The sequence below is a fragment of the Hemicordylus capensis genome, chromosome 7 (assembly GCF_027244095.1).
Source record: "Hemicordylus capensis ecotype Gifberg chromosome 7, rHemCap1.1.pri, whole genome shotgun sequence".
Classification (NCBI taxonomy): domain Eukaryota; kingdom Metazoa; phylum Chordata; class Lepidosauria; order Squamata; family Cordylidae; genus Hemicordylus; species Hemicordylus capensis.
In genome coordinates this window covers 28,446,057-28,465,439 of record NC_069663.1, presented here as the reverse complement: position 1 = coordinate 28,465,439, position 19,383 = coordinate 28,446,057, and the positions used below count along the sequence as shown (strand labels likewise).

Genomic DNA, 19,383 nt, shown 5'->3' with positions numbered 1-19,383 from the left:
AAGAGATTTCCCGTCTCTTCTTCTTCACACACACACACACACAATTCCCTCCTTGGAAACTAATAACCATTCCGGGCAAACAGACACTGATGCATGAATAAATAACAGTTTTATGAATACAATCCACTTTAAATAATGATTCTCCCCCTCCTTCCCTCTTGAACTTGTTAATTCCAGGCCCAAGGAAATTAAAATAAATTACATAAATAAAACAGCCCCGGCTGTAATAATATAGCTAGAATGCACTTTTTCTAGAAGTACTTGGGGATGGCTCATTTCTCCTGCCAGAGGAGAAATTGCAGCTAGAGGGGAGCGTGCCATGCAATGGGCTTCCAGGAGAGCATGAATCTGGCGCGATCGTAAAACCACAGCCTCTGGTGCCTGCCTGTTTGTGGTGAGATGGCCTGGGTTTGGAAACCCACAAAACCCTGCAGCAGGTCCTGGGAGCCTCTGGAAGCCCAAAATGGAGCCCTCCGCTCTTTGAGGTAATATGAAAAAAGGTAGTCAGACATGCCAGGCAACGTGAACCCAACTGGAGGTCTGTTCCGAGTTTGCCCCCTTGGGAATTTGGAGCGGCAAAATCTTCATGGTAAGGAAGGAGGTCCAAGGGTTTCTCTGCTGGCCAGCTGAGGGCTGCTCTTTGGATCTGCGGGGCGTGTCTGAGTCCGAGTCTTTGCTAGGTGCAGCCAGAGGGCGAAGCAGAGGGGGGGGGGATCCAGGCCTCAGTTAGGAGGGGTGGCAGTGTTGCTGCTTCTTTACAAGGAGATTCACATCCTCGTTCAGCAGCCGGAAAACGTTCAAGCCTACAGCCAGCTCTAGACACTGTGGAGAGTCCTGGGGTGGAGAAAGAGGGCAAACATCAGCACTTCCATAGTGAATCAAATCTCGAATTAGCCCAGCATATTGCCTTCCACAGAGGACAGCCAGGTGCCCCTAGGAAGCTGCAGAAAACAGGGCATCGTGGAGAAGAGAGCCCCTCTCTGTCCCCAGCATCAGGTAATCACAGGTAGCCTGCCTCTGAACAGGGAGATCCAATTCTTAACAATTCAGGTCTTGCTTCTATTGATGGCTGTGTAGGAATATATCAGATCCTTTAAAAAAATGCCCTTAAGCTGAGTACTGGTAGCGTCACAGAACATCTTGAGGCAATGAGTTCCCAAGATTAACCGATTTCCTGTACACATTCTGCAAGCAAGTGTCCTAGTTCTATCAAGGGGCTCCAGAGCTCTCCCTGAGACCAGCCACTTTTTGGTTCTCATTTGCAAAGCTGAGCAAAACGCCTCAACTCGGGTTCTTCCAAATGAGATTAGGTTGGCTCCTTGTTGCCGGTGCCTCACTCACCTCAGTGTTGCTGCTGTTAAACTTCTGAAACTGTTCTTTAAAGTTCTGAAAGTGTCCAGACCCTTCGTGGGTGGGAAGTGGAGTGCATTGCTAAAGGAGAGAAGCGGAGAGAGAGACTTACAATGTTACCTTCAGCCTGACCCAGTCTCTGCCCAATCTCTCCAGCACCCCTAGTGGACAAGGCACCATCTGCAGGCAGCTGCTCCCCAGGGCAAGCCTCAGTGAAATGCATAACTCACACTCCTTTCAAAGAAGCTCATGCAGGAGAATTGAATGTCATCAGAAGAGCTTTGCTGGATCAGACCCAAGGGGGTCTACTCCACCCCATAAGCAAGGCAGGAAGGCAAATAGCCCCTCCCCACTGCTGCTTCCCAGCAGCTGGTATTCAGGGGTAGACTGAAACGAAACATGGAGGGTCCATTTCTCCATCGTGACTAGTAGCCATCTTGTCCTCTGTGAATCTTTCCAATCCAGGGGTTCTCAAACTTGGGCTTCTAAGGGTTTTTAGACTACGACTGCCATGGTGGTATTGTAACGGCAAGATAGTTGTGGGCACCCAAGGCTGGGAACTCTGCTAACTGAGCCAAGAGGCCCCTTTTCAAAGTGGCGATTCTCTGGATTGAGCAGGGGGAGAGCAACTGGCCCTCTCCGTCCCAGCACAGCATCATCCCTCCAGTGGCCGTTGCTGGGGTCGATCTTAGGTTTCTTTTTAGACTGCGAGCCCTTCAGGGAGAGGGAGCCATCTTATTTATTTATTTATCTATGTAAACTGCTTTGGTAACTTTTATTGAAAAGCGGTATGTTTATCATATACCGTAACTCCTCATATTCGCATCATATTCGTAACTCCTTCAGGAAGGGGTCGGAGTCTTCCTGCCAGGAGGTGCTTACACATATTTTGATGTCTCTCCTGAGGGATCTTAGGGTTGCCAGCACGAATCTTAGGGTTTGCAACATGATGGGCTCACTCTGGTTCTGCAGCATGTGGATGGTGAGCCTCACCTCCATCCTCACAGCTTCCAGTGTTTCACACGCCTGCCAAAAGAGAGAGGTTCAGATTACTACTCCGGGGAGGATCTTCCTAGGTTTTGAAAGGAGAGGGGTGTGTGTGTGTGTGTGAGAGAGAGAGAGAGGTGCTCTGACGGAGCCTGAAAGCCATGTTGTTTCATGTGTGTTGGGACCTCAGAGGACCCAGAGGCGACCCAGTCCAAATTTCCCTCCGTTCAGGCGTGGGGCTGTCCGTGACACCAGGAAGGGTGGGATGCTGTGGGCAGAAGGGGGCCTGCACGGGGTGGGCCCTTGGCCACTCCAAAGGGGCACGAGCTCCCGCTAGCTTTGCTCTTCTTCACCCCACCCCTGCTTGGTTCCTGACGAGCGGTTATCACTCACCGCCAGATCATTCAGGTTCCACTGGGCAGATGTAAGATGGGGGCAGGTGAGCTTCTCCTCCAACTCCTCCTTGAGGGAGAAGAACAGGAAGGCAGAATTATTGCACCCTTCCAAACACTGAGCAAACCTCCCCCCTCCCTCCCCACACATGTGCATCTGTGGTGTGGCTGTGTTTGCAACCCTGTGTGCCGTTTGGGTGGAGGGGCTGGTATAGGTGTGGGCAAGCAAAAGGATCCCGGGGTCCAAGCGCTCCCCCTGTGAGAAAACTAGGCTACAAAGCTGGGGGCTTTCTGGTTTAAAGCACAGAAGGCCATGAAGGCAGGCGGGGGGGCGAAGAAGACGGAGAATTTGTATGGCGTGGATAAAGTGAATGGGGACACTCGTTTCCTTCTCTCCTAATACCAGCACTTGAGGTAACCTAATGAAATTGGGCAGGAACATAGGAATCTGCCATACACAGAATCAGACCCTTGGTCTGTCTAGCTCAGTATGTCTAGCACAGACTGGCAGCGGCTTCTTCAAGGTTGCAGGCAGAAATCTCTCTCAGCCCTATCGTGGAGATGCTGCCAAGGAGGGAAACTTCTGCATACTAGCACACAGGTGTTTTCCCCAGAGCGGCCCCATTATCCCCTCAGGAGAAGGTTTTGCAGTGCTGTAGTCTCCCATTCAAATGTAAACCAGGGCAGACCCTGCTTAGCAAAGAGGGGAATTTGTGCTTGCTCCCACAAGTCCAGCTCGCCTCCCACCACTCAACTGGCAGGCACATACATCTCTGTATTGTGTCCCTTGTCCCTTATCAGAGACAAATAGGAGTAAAATCACCCTGGAGGGTTCATCGGACTTACATATTTGTTCCTGAGAATTCTGAACTGGTGTTTCACAATCCTACTGCTGTAACGACTGAAGCAGCACTTATTTGAAGGGACGTCACTGGCATAGTCGGTCTCCAGGAGTATCATGGTGGCAAAAGATGCCAGCAACAGGAACTGCTTTAAGATAGCTGAATCGGAGAGGGTGGAAGGAAAAAAAGGGGAAGTTTTTTCTCTCTGGAATCTCTCAGGGGTATACATTCAAAGTAGCAGTTATGGCAAGGGTGCTTTTGAGCATGTGAAGAGCGTTTTTCCTTCTGCTGAACAAATAACCAGCCCTCATGCATCTGGAATTGCGTCATCCCAGGCCTAAATCTTGACACAGAGGCCAACTTTTGCTGCTCATTTCAGAAACGAAGCACTCGAATCTACCTTTTAGATTTAGACTGCTCTCCCAAACTCTCAAGTGCTTAAAGCAGACTGAAGCTGCTTCCTTCTCCACCTTCATTTTGATGTGCATTCTCCCCACTACAATCGGATGTGAACCTGTGTTTATATACACACTTATCTTAACAGGGAAATCTCGCCACAAGGTGAAACAAACTTTAAATTATTCCAATTATGACTTGTTCTTGAACAGAGGCAGGCTACCAAGGTTTCTCCAGCTGAAACATTGCCTGACCTGTGGCGAGGCTGTTATTTCGCCCTCTGAGGCACATTGCTGCAGTTTGGCTATTTGCCACGGTAGCTAAATGTAGCCTCCATGTTCTGGAGTAGTCTATCTGTAAATGCCAGGCACTCAGGACAAATGGGGGAAGGCCAGCGCCTCCCCCCCACCCCCACACACATGGATCCAGCAAGGATGTCCTTCCTGTTATGATGGAGAGGAGTGCTGGTCTGGTGGTAGCCAGCAGGACTTGTCCCCATAGTTAAGCAGGGTCTACCCTGGTTGCATATGAAAGAGAGACTAGAAGTGTGAGCACTGGAAGATCTTCCCCTCAGGGGATGGAGCCGCTCTGGGAAGAGCATTTAGGTTCCAAGTTCCCTCCCTGGCAGAATTTCCAAAATAGGGCTGGGAGAGAGATTCCCGCCTGCAACCTCTGAGAAGCTGCTGCCAGTCTGTGAAGACAATACTGAGCTAGATAGACCAAGGGTCTGACTCAGTATATGGCAGCTGCCTATGTTCCTAGAGACTGAGTAGGCGGAGCTGCTGAGCCCCAGTCAAACTTCCTTTTTGCTCCTGCTCAGTCTCAGGCAGGAAAGAATGAATCAAATTAAATGGACCACGAGAGAGACCCAACACTTGACTCTCTGGCCCTGTGTGATTTCACTTCCTGTACTGAGCCTACTTTCTGCAGGTGGCAGCTGTGGGGCAGACTCGATGGCCTTACAATTCTCTGAAGCCTTCTGACTTTGCTCTGAGGCTTGACAAATGTGAGAATTCGCGGTCATTCAATGCCGTTGATGGGCAGCAGGTTCAAAACTACCTCACACAGTGGGTAATTAACACAGGGAACTCATTGCCACAAGGTGAGTGTGGAATCATCCTAGTTCTGGTTCTTCCTGGTTTGCCGAGTGGGGCCTTCCCATGAAAAGATGATTTGCAGGACCTCTGAAAGCCCTGCAGGCTGAAGGAATGGTATATACATATCTAAATTAGTGTCCGTCACACCTTTTTTTTTAAATTTAAATGGCAATTAAAAATAATTTCCACATCTTTAACATTTAGACAAACTGTGATGGCTGCTAGCTTATCTGGCTTCTATAAAGAGTTGGAGACATTCACAAGGAGGGTCAGTCTTATCAACAGCGGTGAGAGCTTAAATGGAGCCTCTGTAGACGGTTTTGAGAATCACTCTGGAGGTAATGGAGAAGGGGAGGCTTCCCCGTCACACCTGGTCTGTGGCAGGGCTGGCTGGCTGGCAGCAGCTGCTGCTGCTGAAGAGAAAATGCGGGGATGGGGAGACTCGCTCTGTCTGTCCTAGCCAGCCGATATCTCTTTGTGTTCTTTGGAAAGACAAAACGCCCCCCCCTCCCGCAGCCTCCCACACTCCCATATGCCCTTTCATGTGCAGCCCAGGGGTTGGCGTTGGGCCTGGGCTGTTATCTGGGCTGGAGGGCACAACCCTGCCCGCCCCCCCTCGGGCTCCTTGTGCCAAAGCGTCCCGTGCTGCCTTGGGCGCCCAAGTGCCAATCTGTGTGCTGCTTAATTACACGCACGCCAGATTTCCCTCTGCTTTGCATCTCTGGGTTTATAGTCCCTGAAAGGCTGATAATCTGTGTCATTATAGAATTGCACACAGTTCCCCTGCGGTGCCCTGAGCCAGTCGGCTTGGCTGCCTGGCAGATCTGACGCGGCGGCAGGACCCCTCTAGATAACACTCGCCTTACAGACAGGGCCTGACGCCGGCTACTCGCATCTCCTCCTTCGTGGCCTGTCCATTAAACGTCCTGCCTGGGTTTCCTTGCATCTTAAGCAGTCTCCAGGAGAAGGGGGAGGGCGGCAGGAACAGAGGGGTGCTTTGCTTAAGCCGCGGCAGTCTTCCAGTTTGCAGAAATGCAACGGAGGAGGGACAAAATCCGCCTCGCCACTAATTAATACCGAGCAAGCCGGATGGCTGTGCTCACCTTTGGCGTGCTAATGAAATTGGCGGCGTGTCCTGCATGGTGGCTGCCTTTAATGGAGCTGGGAGGACATTTTGACGGTGGCGGAAGCGGCAGGGAGTGTGGGGGTCGGCCTGCATGCCTGCCGGAGCCGTTCCTCGGCCGGCTTGGGGGGCCGCCAGCTCCAATGAGACCCCCTCTGGCAGCGGGAGGCGGCTGCGTAGGACGGTGGGGAGTTGGGCGGCCATCTAGGCTGACCCTTCCTTTCGGGCACTAGTCTGACTTTCCGCTGGGTAGAACAATCCCGCCCCACGGCTTGCTACTTCTTGAGTTCTCAGCTCTTTGAATGCCACTCTGGCTGTGGGTGAAGCCATGGGGATGAAATGCAGGCCCAGCCAGGTCAAGACCTCCGCGGTCCCTTCCAGCTCTACAGTGAGGCAATCCGGGGTGGGATCCCTCCACAGGAAACAGCCCAGTTCCAGGACTCTGCTCTCTACTGTCCTGCCAGTTTGTGGGGCTTCTCCAGGTGGCCCTTCTTGGGGGATTATCTTGTTCAAGGCAAAGCGCCTGTCCACCCAGTTGACACATTCCAAACTGTGGCGGCTAGGCTCCCCTTTCCACCCCTCATGCCATATGATCTTCTCTCATTATCTTTTTAAAAAAAGTTTTGATTAACATCTCAAGGGATTCTGTTATTCTGGAAGATGTGCATACACCTGCCATTTGCCTGATTCTTCAAGAACAATAAGTGTAAGGCAGATTCCATTTCTTGCTGGAAAAACTCTGTGGCGCTACACACACACACACACGTACGTCACACTCACTCATCACATCAAGGTGCACTTGTAAGGGCTCATTGGCCCCTAACTCTGAGAAAACAACGAAGCCCTTCCAAAGTAATTGTACTGCTGGGGATGCCTGCAGCTAAACCTGTGCGGAGCAGATGTCCATTCCGTGCTTCTCATATGTCAATTTTGAGTAGCTTGTATATGTGTAAGTGAGCCCTCACCTGCCTTTTCTCTTTGCCAGAGTGAGGCCTTAGAAACACGGGGCTCTCTCTAGGGGGTAGATACCCACTTTCCCCACAAGAGAATGCCTCAAGCTTCTCCCAGCTTTCTGAATCTCAGTTGCAGGGGAGCAACAGCAGGAGAGAGGACATGCCTCTCTCAGCTCTTGCCTGTGGGCTCCCCAGAGGCATCTGGTGGGCCACTGTGGGGAACAGGAGGCTGGACTAGATGGGCCTTCTTGGGCCTGATCCAGCAGGGTTGTTCTTCTGTTCACCCTCCCCAAAACAGTCATCTCTTGCCAACTGCTAGGGTTCGTTCTGGCAAAATCTCACTGTTGGCAGATTCGCAGTTGGCGAGGCATTAAAGTCTATGGGGAATGGGGTGGAGTTAAGGGAACTGTGACTGCAAAAAAGACCTATTAATAAAGGGGGAAATTGCAAAAAATCCTGTAATATCACCAAGAGGAATGAGCAGATTGAACCTCTGGATATTATTTGAATCCACGCACACATACACCTGCCAATCACTCAAAGGCATTTTAAACTGGCAAGGGTCAGCTAGAGGAATGAGCAGATTGAACTGCTGAAATCACTGGAAATCCCCACCCCCCACCCCCCCAATTACTAAAAATCCTCGCCAACCACAGATACTCCGGTCACGGTTGGCCAAGACCTGTCACAATTTCCCATTTGCAGATATTCAAACCCACAATGGGTAAAACCGCAGCTGGCAAGGGATGACTGTTGAATGAAAGCCAGACCGTAGCATTAGCAGGCACAGAAGAATGACAAGGATCTCTCACCCGTGGTGGGGAGTCTTGTGTTTTATTAAAAACCAAATGCTTGTGGGAATTCTGGCTTCACCATGAGCCCTGTAGGCTGCTCATTGGCTGGGGTGGGGGAGAGCAGGGCAAGGCAAGAGGTGCTTGGCTCCCCCTCGCCCCCCCCAGGAGAACAAATGGGCCCACCCAGCAAGTCAGATGTGTCAGTGGTTGCTTGCAGAGGGAAAGGCAGGCACCCATTGGTGCCTTGGGTGACTGACTGCCAAGAGCTGCTTGCCTTCAGTGGGCATGGCCTCTGAGGTGGGGACTTCTGCAGACTCCCCCACCCCCAGGGAGTGCATTTGCATAGCCAGTGGAAGACGGTGTGGGGGGGTGAGAGTCGACCTCCTTTATGCCCCCCAAGCTGCGTGCTCTGAAGGCTATTAAGCAGCCCTGTCTTTTTCAATTCTTATAACAGCCAGGATGTCTCCCCCTGCAGTATTCGCCCTCAATCCATCTTCTTGCCGTGTAAAACCGATTGCACCTTGTCCGAGTTTTTAGTGACAAGGAAGAATGATAGCTCTCCGTTTCCTTTATGACAGCCTTTTAAATTCTGAAGAGTATCGTTAGAGGGCTTTGGTGCATAATCTCCTTTCTCCTAAGCTGAGCATAGGGCGAAGGAACTGTCTTTCTTCCTAACAGCTTGTATGCCAGACTCTTGATCTTATTGGACGGTGTCCACTGACCTGATTCCTATTTGTCTCTGGCTTCTTTAAAATGCAGGGCATAAAAACGAGCTCACTGCAAACTCCAGCAAGATCCCATGTAGGGGGGCAACCTTAACTTGTGCCTGGGGGATAGAACGTTTGCTGCAGGGAATCCAAAACCTAAAGGCAGTCGTTACCTGTCCACAGCATCCTGTCATCTAATAGTGGAACCGAAAGAATTCCTGAGTAAAACAAGAGTACTACTACAAATATTTATATGCCGCTTTTCAGCAATGTTTTCAAAGCGGTTTATATAGAGCAATAATAAGTAAGGTGGGTCCATGTTTGGAAAAGGGCTCACAATCTAAACAGAAACGAAAGGTCGACACTATTCATGATCCCTGGAGGGATGCTGTGCTGGGGTTGGAAACTACTGCTTATGTACTGCTGTTGAGCAAGAGGTTCTCCAAGCAGACAGACACACACTTGCTCTCTCTCTCTGCGCTGACTATAAAAGAACTGCCACTTTAAAAGGTGCCGCCTGGTTCAGTGAACAGATGACGAAGCAGATGGTAGGTCACGATTCCATCGGTCCTAGGTAATGTTTTGAATGACCAGAGAGAGTGGGCTAGGGCGTGCGGACTGAAACACCTCCTGTTTCCTGGCTTCGGCAGCGGTGTGTTAGAGTGGTCTGCAGGGACTCTCTTGCTTATCTCTGTACCGTGTCTAGCTATTTCAGGCACTTGCCCAGTATTAATTATTATTAATATTTCAAGGGGTATAAAATGATGGGAAGAAGAATAGACTCCACTTTAAAAACATGCACTGGCCCCAACTTCCGCTTATGACGTGGATGCTACCCGCGAAAGGCCCTGAACATAGGAAGTTGTTGTCTACCTTAGTCCATCTAGCTCAGTATTGCCTGCTCTGGCTGGCAGCGGCTTCTCTGGGGTTTCAGGCAGGCGTCTTTCCCAGCCCTACCTGGAGATGCTGCCAGGGACTGAACATGGGACCCTCTGCATGCAAAGCAGGGGAAATGGCCCCACCTTCTAAGGGGAATAGCTTACAGCAGTGCTCATGTGCAGTCACCCATCCCAATGCAGACCAGGATCGATCCTGCTTAGCAAGGGGACATTCCTGCTCTCTGCCTAAGACCAGATCTCCGTCCCTTTCCATAAGCCCAGATGAAGCAAAGCAATTCAGGAGCTCTCAGTGGGGCTGCTTTTAATTTTTTCCTAACTTCTGTGTCACATCCTGAACGTAGGCACAAAAACCTGAGCCTGAACAGCACTTAAGCGTCAGGCGGAAAACAAAATAATAAACTCTTTTTCAAATGCATAACCTGCCTTGCAGCTTGACCAGAACAATCTGTTGTGCCCCCCCCCCCGTTAATTTCCTCCTCCCGTGGGAGGGGCTGCAAAGTGGTTGGCAGCCAGGTTGCAAGGCAGAGATCATCGGCTCCCAATTAAGCTGGTCTTTTCTGCTCTGCTCCTTCCTCAGTCCGTCTGGAATGTTAAAGAGGCGGAAAGGGCCTCTGGCAGTAGCCACCCTTCTGCTGTGGCTGCCTTCACCTCCCCAGTCTGCACCCCTCTCCCTTGGCAGCAAATCCCTTTTCTTCCAGTGGGGCAGCAGGGTGGGGCAGATGATGCAGGCAGACCTGGCCAGGAGCAGCCCTGCAGATGGTCAGGCCGTGTGAAACGCTGCCTTCCCTGGGCGGCCCCATGTGTAATCTCGGAGCTGGCTAATTGCACCATTATTGTGTCAGGGGAAACTCTGATAAATAAAATATCGGAAGGAATGGTGGGTTTTTAGAAGCGCCGGAAGATAATTACCTTGACTCCGCAAGTCCTTGGGTACCAGAACCGTTTTGTCACTGTTGAGGACCGTCAATTATTTCCCTAGCTAAATTTGTACTGGGAAGTTGAGTAATTGGCCAATTAGCACCAGACGGAAGGGGCTCTGGTAGGCTGGGTGGTGTGGATGCATGGCGGCAGGAAATGGGGCTCAAAGGATGCAGCGGGATTTGAGGAGCTGACCTCACTATGGATGCCCCTCTGAGCATCTTTGGGAACGACTGTTGTCCATTTATTTTAAGGAGCGCAGAGAACTGATCGGGTGGAACAGCACACCTCCAGACTCACTTTGCCAGCTTCCTCCCTCAGCACAGATACAGGGCCTTGAATTCCCATCATCTGCTTACCCCAGAGAGGTCCACTTACAATAGGATTACTGACGCATAGGTTTAGGCTTTAGTTAAAAGATCCCAAGAGAGACATGCCAGTAAGACGCATGTTCTTGTGTCTAACAGGGCCCAAGGCTGGGAAACCCAGTCTATTAGATTAAAACTCCATGTACTTGTATATGAGGAAAAATAAATTGATTAAAAGAAAAAAGCACCCCGCCTTTTTCTTTTTCTTTAAGTGCTGCATGGATAGATTGTAGCAGGCATCACCTTGGAGGCATTCCCGCTTCTCTCTTGCAGGAGGGAAGGCCTCTTCTGACATGGTACTTGACATATGTAGTTATCTGATCAATTACCAGTAAGTGCACCTTTTAGGTTGATCAAAATGTATTTTGTATGTATTTGTTTATTTTGGCCCAAGGCCAGCATAAAAATGTATTTTAAGGGATAGATCAAACTGATTAATTGCTACGTGTTTCAGCCCTGATCTTTTTCTGTCTTTGTCCTGGGAACAGTTACTCGGCTGATACCAGCCTGAGACTTCCTTCTTCCTAAGACTCTTTGGAAAAGGTTTTCTATCTGGAAGAACTTTCCGGAGGAGGAGGATGTCCTGTCATATATGCGCCTCTCGCCTCACTGAGAAGTAGGCCATAGTCCATGAGACTCATTCAGTCTAGGAGCATGTATAGAGTGGCTCCTGCGTTCTAGGGGAGGACAAGGGCAGCTGATCTTGTGGCTCCAAACATGAATTGTCCTCTTTGCTAGGCAGGGTCCTCCCTGGTTTGTATATGAATGGGAGACTACATTAAGATATTCCCCTGAGGGGATGGGGCCCCTCTGGGAAGCGCATCTGCCTCCTTGCATGCAGAAGGTTCCATGTTCCCTCCCTGGCAGCATCTCCAGATAGGGCTGAGGGAGACTCCTGCCTGCAACTGTGGAGAAGCCGCTGCCAATCTGTGCAGGCAATACTGAGCTCGATAGACCAAGGGTCTGACTCAGCATAAGGCAGCTTCCGATGTTCCTATGCACAGCATGAGGTTGCCAACTTTGACTGAACTATTTCCGGAGATTCTCTCCAACCCCCCCCCGCCAATATTCCTATATTTTCCACAATAGCAAGCAATTAAAATCTCCAGGCTTGCTTCCAAGAGTCACCCAGATATTGGTGCTGATTTCTGGAGACACTAGGGCCAGGCTGCAAGATTGGCAATCCTAGAATAGGGATGGAGCCCTTTTGGTTCTGATTCTTCCCATCGGCCTTCTAACCCAGGGGTTTCCTGATATTTCTGGACTGCAACGCCTACCAAAGGCCCTGGTGTCTGGGGATGATGGGATTTTTAGTCCAACAGCATCTGGGGGCCCAAGGTTGGGAACCTTGCTTGCTCTGGCCTTTTGGAGGAAGGGAGGATGGCTCATCCAAAGAACTAGATGGGCCTTGGAGTGGTCTGTCTGCCTCCATGACTGACAACCCTTACTGCAGCCTGGACACTACCTTCCCCAGAAGGTTTCGAAGAAATTGTGCCAAGGAAGGAAAAGCCTCTTACCTGTGTCCATGTCTCCTCCAAGGTCCCTTCAAATGCTCTCCAGTGGATCGTCTCTTCTCCGTTACCTGGAGCTGCTCTCTCTGTCCTGGATCCTCCATGGCCCCAGATTTTATACGGTCTGAGCTTTCCATTTGTAAGATTATGAAAAGAAAATGGATTCTGCATTTGGGGCAAAACAGCAACCTGGGGAAACCTGCGTCCATGATGTTTGGAAAGCGACCAAGAGAAAGCGAAAGCTGACCCAGGCTCTGTGGCACCTGAAGCGGCCAGGAGGAATTCCCAGGTGAAGATAAACTCCCAAGTGATGATGTCAGGTCTCAAGTATGAAAGGCTGCCACCCTGGGCTGGAAAGGGTGGAGGCAGAGGCGGGGGCGTGCCTGGGCACTTCTTGGCAGCCAATCTGCACTGAATTGGCACAGAGCAGCCTGTGTGTTTGTGTGGGGCGAACAGGACCTCTCTCTCCAGAGATTCGCAAAGGCTTTTGCTTTGTGGGGAAAGAACCAGAAAGAACGCTGGGAAAGAACCTGAGGGAAGAGGTGAGTAGGTGTGAGGCCCTTGTGGTCATTGACTCCCAGTTCCTTTCTTGCTCATCTAGAAGATGAGGTGGGAGAACCTTTCCGCTTGTGGCAGAGGTCAATGCGGGGGGGGGGGGGGGGAGAAAGCAGCCCAAAGCCTGGTTGATGGGGAGAGGGTGGAGCTCCAGAGCAAGCGCTGCATCTGAACTCTTTCTCCTCGTCCTCTTCCCAGGTCTTCTCTCCTGCTCCTCCTCCCTCCAAGGGGATTTCGGATGAGGGTGACTTTCCTCCTTTCAACTGATTGCCCCCTCACTTGTCCTCTGACCAGGGCGCTTTCCAGATGACACGCGGTTCAGCAGTAAAATGCTTTGGCTTGGCAGGATTGTTTTGAAAACACAAATGGTTTGTGCAACCCTCCGACAATTTACTGTGCCTTCAACAGGCAAACAGCCCTACTGCGTGAGAACTGGTAGCAATTCCTGCTTTGTCCCAGAGGTCTGGAAATAATAAACGGGCGCCATGAAACGAAGGGTTTCCCCTTCCCTGCGGTGTCTCCTGGCTGGACAATCATGTCCTCTTGGTGAGTTTGGGAACAAGCTGAGGAGCGCATGGCTTTCTCTTGCCGGATCTAGTCAGAAATGTCACTGGCGAACCTTCTGCTCCACCCTGTGCAAACAGCAGTCTGGTCTGCAATGAGCCCTTTGCTCTGGACTTTGCTCTTCTGTCTTCACTCACCTTTTGCCCAGAACTCGGACAAGGTTGTTGCCAGGCTATTTTCTGCATTGCCTTCCTATCTTTCCTTTCAAACACCCGATGAGTGGTGATTCTCCTGTGTGAGATAAAAGCAGCTGCATGCCAATCTGCCTGTGGCTGAAGCTTCTCAGGGCTCCTTTGTCTTGCCTTCAAAGCTGCCTCTTAGCAGGGGCTGCCCCTCAATTGCTTCCTCTTCCAGGCTGGGGGATTGCTGCTGGGTTGCTCCGGAATAAGTCCGCTTCTGCTCCCATGGGGTGGGTGCTGAGATGTGGATTAAATTGCTGGTTTCCTGTGAGTTTATGTTCACTTTTCATAGCAAAATAGCACTGCCCCCCTGTGGTGATCAAAAGGTGACTGAGCGGGCAACTCATCGTTGATCCCCCCCCCCGCCCCACTGAGTGAGAAAGTGTCTCTTTGCTCCATTTTGCCCCTGATAACTGAGCAAAGAGACACTTTTTAAAGTGGCGATCCTCTTATATTTAGCAGGCAGGGAGCAACTGGCCGTATCCAGCCCCAGCACAGCATCCCTCTAGTGGCTATTGCTGGTATCTGCCTAATGTTTCTTTTAGATTGTGAGCCCTTTGGCGATAAGGGGCCATCTTATTTATGTATTTTTATTTGTAAGCTGCTTTGTGAACTTTGGTTGAAGAGCAGCGTATAAATAGCAGCAGCAGCAAGCAAGCAAGAGGCTGACCCTGCAAGCTTTTAATGAACATTGCAGGGGACGTTTGCCTAATGGGACTACGGAGACACAGCAGCCTTTGGTTTCCAGCAGCTCTGGTTGCTCCTCTCTCTCCCACCCCAGCATTAACGAGAGCCAGGCTGCCTGCAGGCTGGCCATTCATGAATGGCCAGGCAGCGCGGCTTTTGTGAACGCCAAGGCAGAGTGGGGTGGATGGCGGGGAGAGGTGCAACCAGGGCTGATGGGGACCAGCTCATTGGAGCCCCCCGGCTGATCAGGACCCGCTGCTGCGGCTCTTCACCGCTTCTTGCAGGCTCCTGTAATACAGCCAAGCTCCTTTGCATCGGAGCCAGTCTCAAAACCACAAGCCCTCCATGCCGAAGCTCCTCAGGCAGCTGCAAGAATCGGCTTCTCTCACTCTGTCTCATCCAGTTGAGCCAGACCAGTCTCCCAGGCTACAAAAGGGCAGTTTCTCCACCTCTTGGGCTGTGTGGAGGAGATTCTGCTCCATGTTAGAGGCTGTGATTATCGTGGTGGTGGTGGTGACTGTTCCAGATGAAGCCAATGCAGAGAAGGTCTGTATCCTGATTGGTTCCCTTGTTCCCCTTGCATGTGTATTCCCCCCCCCCAAGGGGCTCAGAACCACTCTGTGAAGTTGGCTAGGCGGAAACAGAGAGTGATCTAATGGTGGTGATGTCATTTTCACTTTAGAGAATGTTCACAAACATTCTGGCTGAGGAATGTTGAGAAACCTGATTCAATTGGGGAAAATGACAAGCAGCTCTGGCAGGGTGTGTGACATTCGTGCAATGGCTCTGCTAAAGAAGAGAGACCCTGTTGGCAGGAGGGGAGCTTGAGGACAGATGGCTGAGGGCTGTGATGCTGAAGAGGAGACCTAGAGGCAGGGCAGGGCCCTGCAGGAGTGGGGGGAAACCAAGGAAACAGTGGTACCAGTGGAAGCTTCCCTAAGAGCAGCCCTGCTGGATCAGGCCCAAGGAAGCCCGTCTAGTCCTGCATCCTGTTTCTGAGAAGTCCCCAGGCAGGAGATGATGAAGGCGACATCTCCTCTCCCACTCTTGCTCCCCTGCAACTGGTATTCAGAAGCAAACTGCCCCTGAGCCTCAAGGTAGCCTGTAGCCATCAAGACTAGTAGCCACTGACCAATCTGTCCTCCATCATGGATTTGCCTAATGCCCTTTGAAAGCCATCTAGGCTAGCGGAAGTTGGCCTTTTTGGCAGTGAGCCCCACAGGTGAATGGAGCACTGAGTTCCATTCTTCTTTCTGTCCGTCCTAACTTTCCTGGCAACCAGTTTCATGGGATGGCCCCTGGGGGCGGGACTTTCTCCACACCAGGCATCACTACGTAAGTGTCAATGATGTCCCCCTCCTTAGCTGCCTCATTTCTGAATGAATAATTCCTAAACTCTGTAGCCTTCTGTTAATGGCAGCTTTGGCAGGGACCATATTGGTCAGCTCGCGCAGCTCTACCTGATGAATGGCCAGCCAGCAGGCAGTGCAGGTCTTCTTAATGCTGGAGTGGGGTGGGAGAGAGAGGAGCAACCAGAACTGCCAGGAATCAGAGGCAGCTGTGCCTCGTTTGACGCCCCCCCCCCGCTTATTAGAATGAGCCACTCCTGGGCCGTGGACGTGGCCCCTTCTCGATGGTGCTCTGCTTCTCTCTGCTCTGCTGTATTTTCTCTTTCCTCCTCCTGCAGTTTGTTGTCATCAGTATGTAGCGCTCGGGATCAAAGAGTGGATTCCTGGGGCAGTTCATGCGACTCATTTATTATCATTGCTTGTCGGCATCATTTTCTATCCTGGCCGGCATTTGTCATGCGGCTGCTGAATGCAGATCTTCAGGGGTGCTGTCATATTTCCCCCCCCCAGCAAGGAGGGCTTATCTAAGCCTCATCAAGGCCAATGAGTGGGACAAATGGCCCCTCTTCAGCAGGAAGCCGCTGCATGGCTAGCCACCTTCCCTTCTGCCTGCCCTTTTGGCTGCCGTGTCTGGCAAATAGGGTTGTGGGTGTCTCGGGGGTGACTTTCTGTATTGGGGGGGCTGTGTGAGAGCTGACCCCGCCAGAAGGCAAGAAGAGGAAGCCACCTTGAAAGTCATATGAGGTTCACCTTCAGAGGCGTATCTAGGGAAAACAGCGCCTAGGGCAAGCACTGAAATTGCGCCCCCCCCATATCTGACACCCATCTTTCAGATAACTTCACCATAATATCAGCTCAAAAATACAAGTCAAGCTCGTTAATCTTTTAATTAACAAATTATGGCACTACCTGAAAATTATAAGGGCACCTTCCTTGCTTTCACTGATGCAAATTGCTGAGGCAGCACCGATATAGCCTTCTTCAGAAAGCAGGAATCACACCTATCAGCTATTCAGAGAGGTACTGGAGACTGGATGGAGTCCTTACATTCCCTGATCAGCATGTTTATTGCATTCCAAATCCAGCAGTGTGTATTAGCACCCCCCCTGCCTCCCCAGTTGCTATCTGCCAGCAAGCAACAACATTCACATTTTTTATATCCCGCTCTTCCTCCAAGGAGACTGGTTTTGGGAGGGATGGGGAGAGGGGCTGCTATAGAGCCTGCAGAATTTAAGGAAGTTTAAGGAATAAGGAGCACACCTTGGGATTGGTGTTTTTGTCTGGAAGAGTTTTCAGTCATGTGCACTGTTCCCTCCGATGTGTACGAGCCCCATCTACATCACCTCTAAGGCGTGTGCATGTGCTCACAAGTTTTCTGATGTCTGCTCAGTTAATTTTAGATCCCACTCAGTTTGAATCAGGAAGGCTCTATTCTGAATGCTTGTGCACACACACTGCCTTGATACTCCTGCCCAGAACAAAACTCATTCTGCACTCAGATGGGGGGGGAAATTAGAGAGAACACTGGTCATGTGTTATCTTATCATATGAATAATAAACACTACTATATTCAACTAGCAATGTAGGAAGTACACTATTTTGCCTTTGTACAAGTGTTCCTTATAACTGAAGTTTTCTTACTGTATTGAACTTGTGAGCATTAGGAACATAGGGAACTGCCATATACTGAGTCAGACCATTGGTCTATCTAGCTCAGTATTGTCTTCACAGACTGGCAGCGGCTTCTCCCAGGTTGCAGGCAGGAATCTCTTTCAGCCCTATCTTGGAGATGCTGCCAGGGAGGGAACTTGAAACCTTCTGCTCTTCCCAGAGTGGCTTCATCCCCTGAGGGGAAGATCTTGCAGTGCTCAAACATCAAGTCTCCCATTCATATGCAACCAGGGCAGACCCTTCTTAGCTATGGGGACAAGTCCAAGTCGTGCTTGCTACCACAAGACCAGCTCTCCTCTCCCATTAGTCACTGCTAAAGGCAAGGGTATATTAGTTTTTATCCGTACCACATACAAAACACATCTGAATTATAAGGAATTGTTTTTAGTACCTCCTGCCCCAAGTGGGGCTGCTGCAATCAACGTCATAATTTTCTCTCACACATCTTGTTACTACCAAGATGTTCGTCTGATATATAATTTATCCTCTTGTTTTCAATACATTTTGCTAAATGCAGCTGATGCTTTGCCTTTGTTCTATTCCTTCCAATAAATTGAATTTTTTCAGATGAGTTTGAGGCCACGCCCCTCTGCATGTGGCCATGCCCCCATTGTGATGTCACAAAAGGGGGCGTGGCCTCGAGCGCCTTAGAGCGAGCTCTTTGGGTCTCATTTCAAGCAGGCTTGCTTCGTGAAAGCATCTATTCTCCCTTTCTCTCCCTCCAGAGAGGGAGAGAAAGGGGAATAGACACTTTTAGGCAGCAAACGCTGCCTGAAAATAATCGGCATTGTCAGTGCTCCCTCTCTGCAGCCAATGGGAGAGCGCCCGCCGCTTACTGGACTCAGAGAGCTCTCGTGCGAGTCGTGCCTGAGTGGGGGTGGTGCTGGCTAGCAGCAGCGGCGGCCCGCTGGGATTGAAGCGGGGTGGGATTTTTTTTAAAAAACTAAATTGTTGTGGTTGGGGCGGGGCATAGCAGGCGCATTGCGCCCCCTGCAACTGGCGCCTAGGGCACGTGCCCTGCCTGCCCCCCCCTTCGTTACGCATCTGTTCACCTTGGAAGGGGCCCCCCGGGAGGTCTTCTCATCCCTCTCGCTGCTCAGGACAGGGAATCTTCTGCAGCGCCCCTGACAGGGTGGCCCTACAGCTTCTGCGTTTAAAAGTGATTGCATGGCTCACATGAGAGCAGCCTACATGCTCCCACAGTCTTGATTTCCCAGGGACAGTTTCTCATACCTCCTCTCCCGCACACCGCCAGTCCCGGGTAAATCCCTGTCCGTTAGAGTGGGTTGTCATTCTTGAGGATTCATCCCCGCCGCCCCAGAATTTCCACAAGTCTAAGTGTCTGAGCTTCTGACCTTAAACACCCCCTACCAGGACCAAAGTCCCATTGAACTTGGTGGGTCTTTCTTCTGAGTAAACATGAGCAGACGGTGCGTAGGGTCTTTGTCCCAAATCTATGCAATTGCAAATGATACCGGTGGGGGGTGGCAATCGTGTATTTCTAGTGCCAGGGTTTCCAACCTTGGGTCCTCAGATGTTGTTGGACTACAACTCCCATCATCTCATCATGGCTGAAGGCCGTTATGGCTAGAGATGATTGGAGTCCAAGCACATCTGGGGACCTGAGTTCAGGGACCCTTGACCCTGAGAACACGTCCCTCCCTGCCCGGAAGGTCTTACAGTCTATAACTCAACAGAGGGAGGCAGGGGGAGCTGGGGGTCCACAGAGGTGGATGCTGCATGTATTTCAGTGCTGCATGCCTAGAGTTGATGTTGCTGGATGTGGGGTCTCTGGGGTGGTGGAAGAAGGCCTTGTCTTCCTAAGCAGGAGTGGCTTCACGCAGAACAGGGGGCCCTGAGGGATTCGACAGAGGGTCAGGTCTGCTCTGATTGCCACTGAATGTGTGAGCGCTGGAAGATGTTCCCCTCTTAGGGGATGATGGGGCCGCTCTGGGAAGAGCAGCAGAAGGTCCCAGGTCCCCTCCCTGGCAGCAGCATCTCCAAGAGAGGGCTGGGAGAGGCTTCTGCCTGCAACCCTGGA

At 51.0% G+C, this 19,383-nt stretch overlaps 1 protein-coding gene across 1 annotated transcript; it reads right to left on the bottom strand.

The window, feature by feature from the left end:
• Nucleotides 1-92: 92 nt before the first annotated feature.
• On the bottom strand, nucleotides 93-17,900 carry LOC128332546 (interferon lambda-2-like). The gene is made up of 6 exons (XM_053266891.1): nucleotides 17,734-17,900; nucleotides 3,576-3,730; nucleotides 2,731-2,799; nucleotides 2,233-2,376; nucleotides 1,342-1,431; nucleotides 93-834 (listed from the first exon to the last, which is right to left on the bottom strand). Exons 1-6 carry the CDS (start codon nucleotides 17,768-17,770, stop codon nucleotides 727-729), a joined length of 603 nt encoding a protein of 200 aa, XP_053122866.1. The 5' UTR covers nucleotides 17,771-17,900; the 3' UTR covers nucleotides 93-726.
• Nucleotides 17,901-19,383: the final 1,483 nt, after the last annotated feature.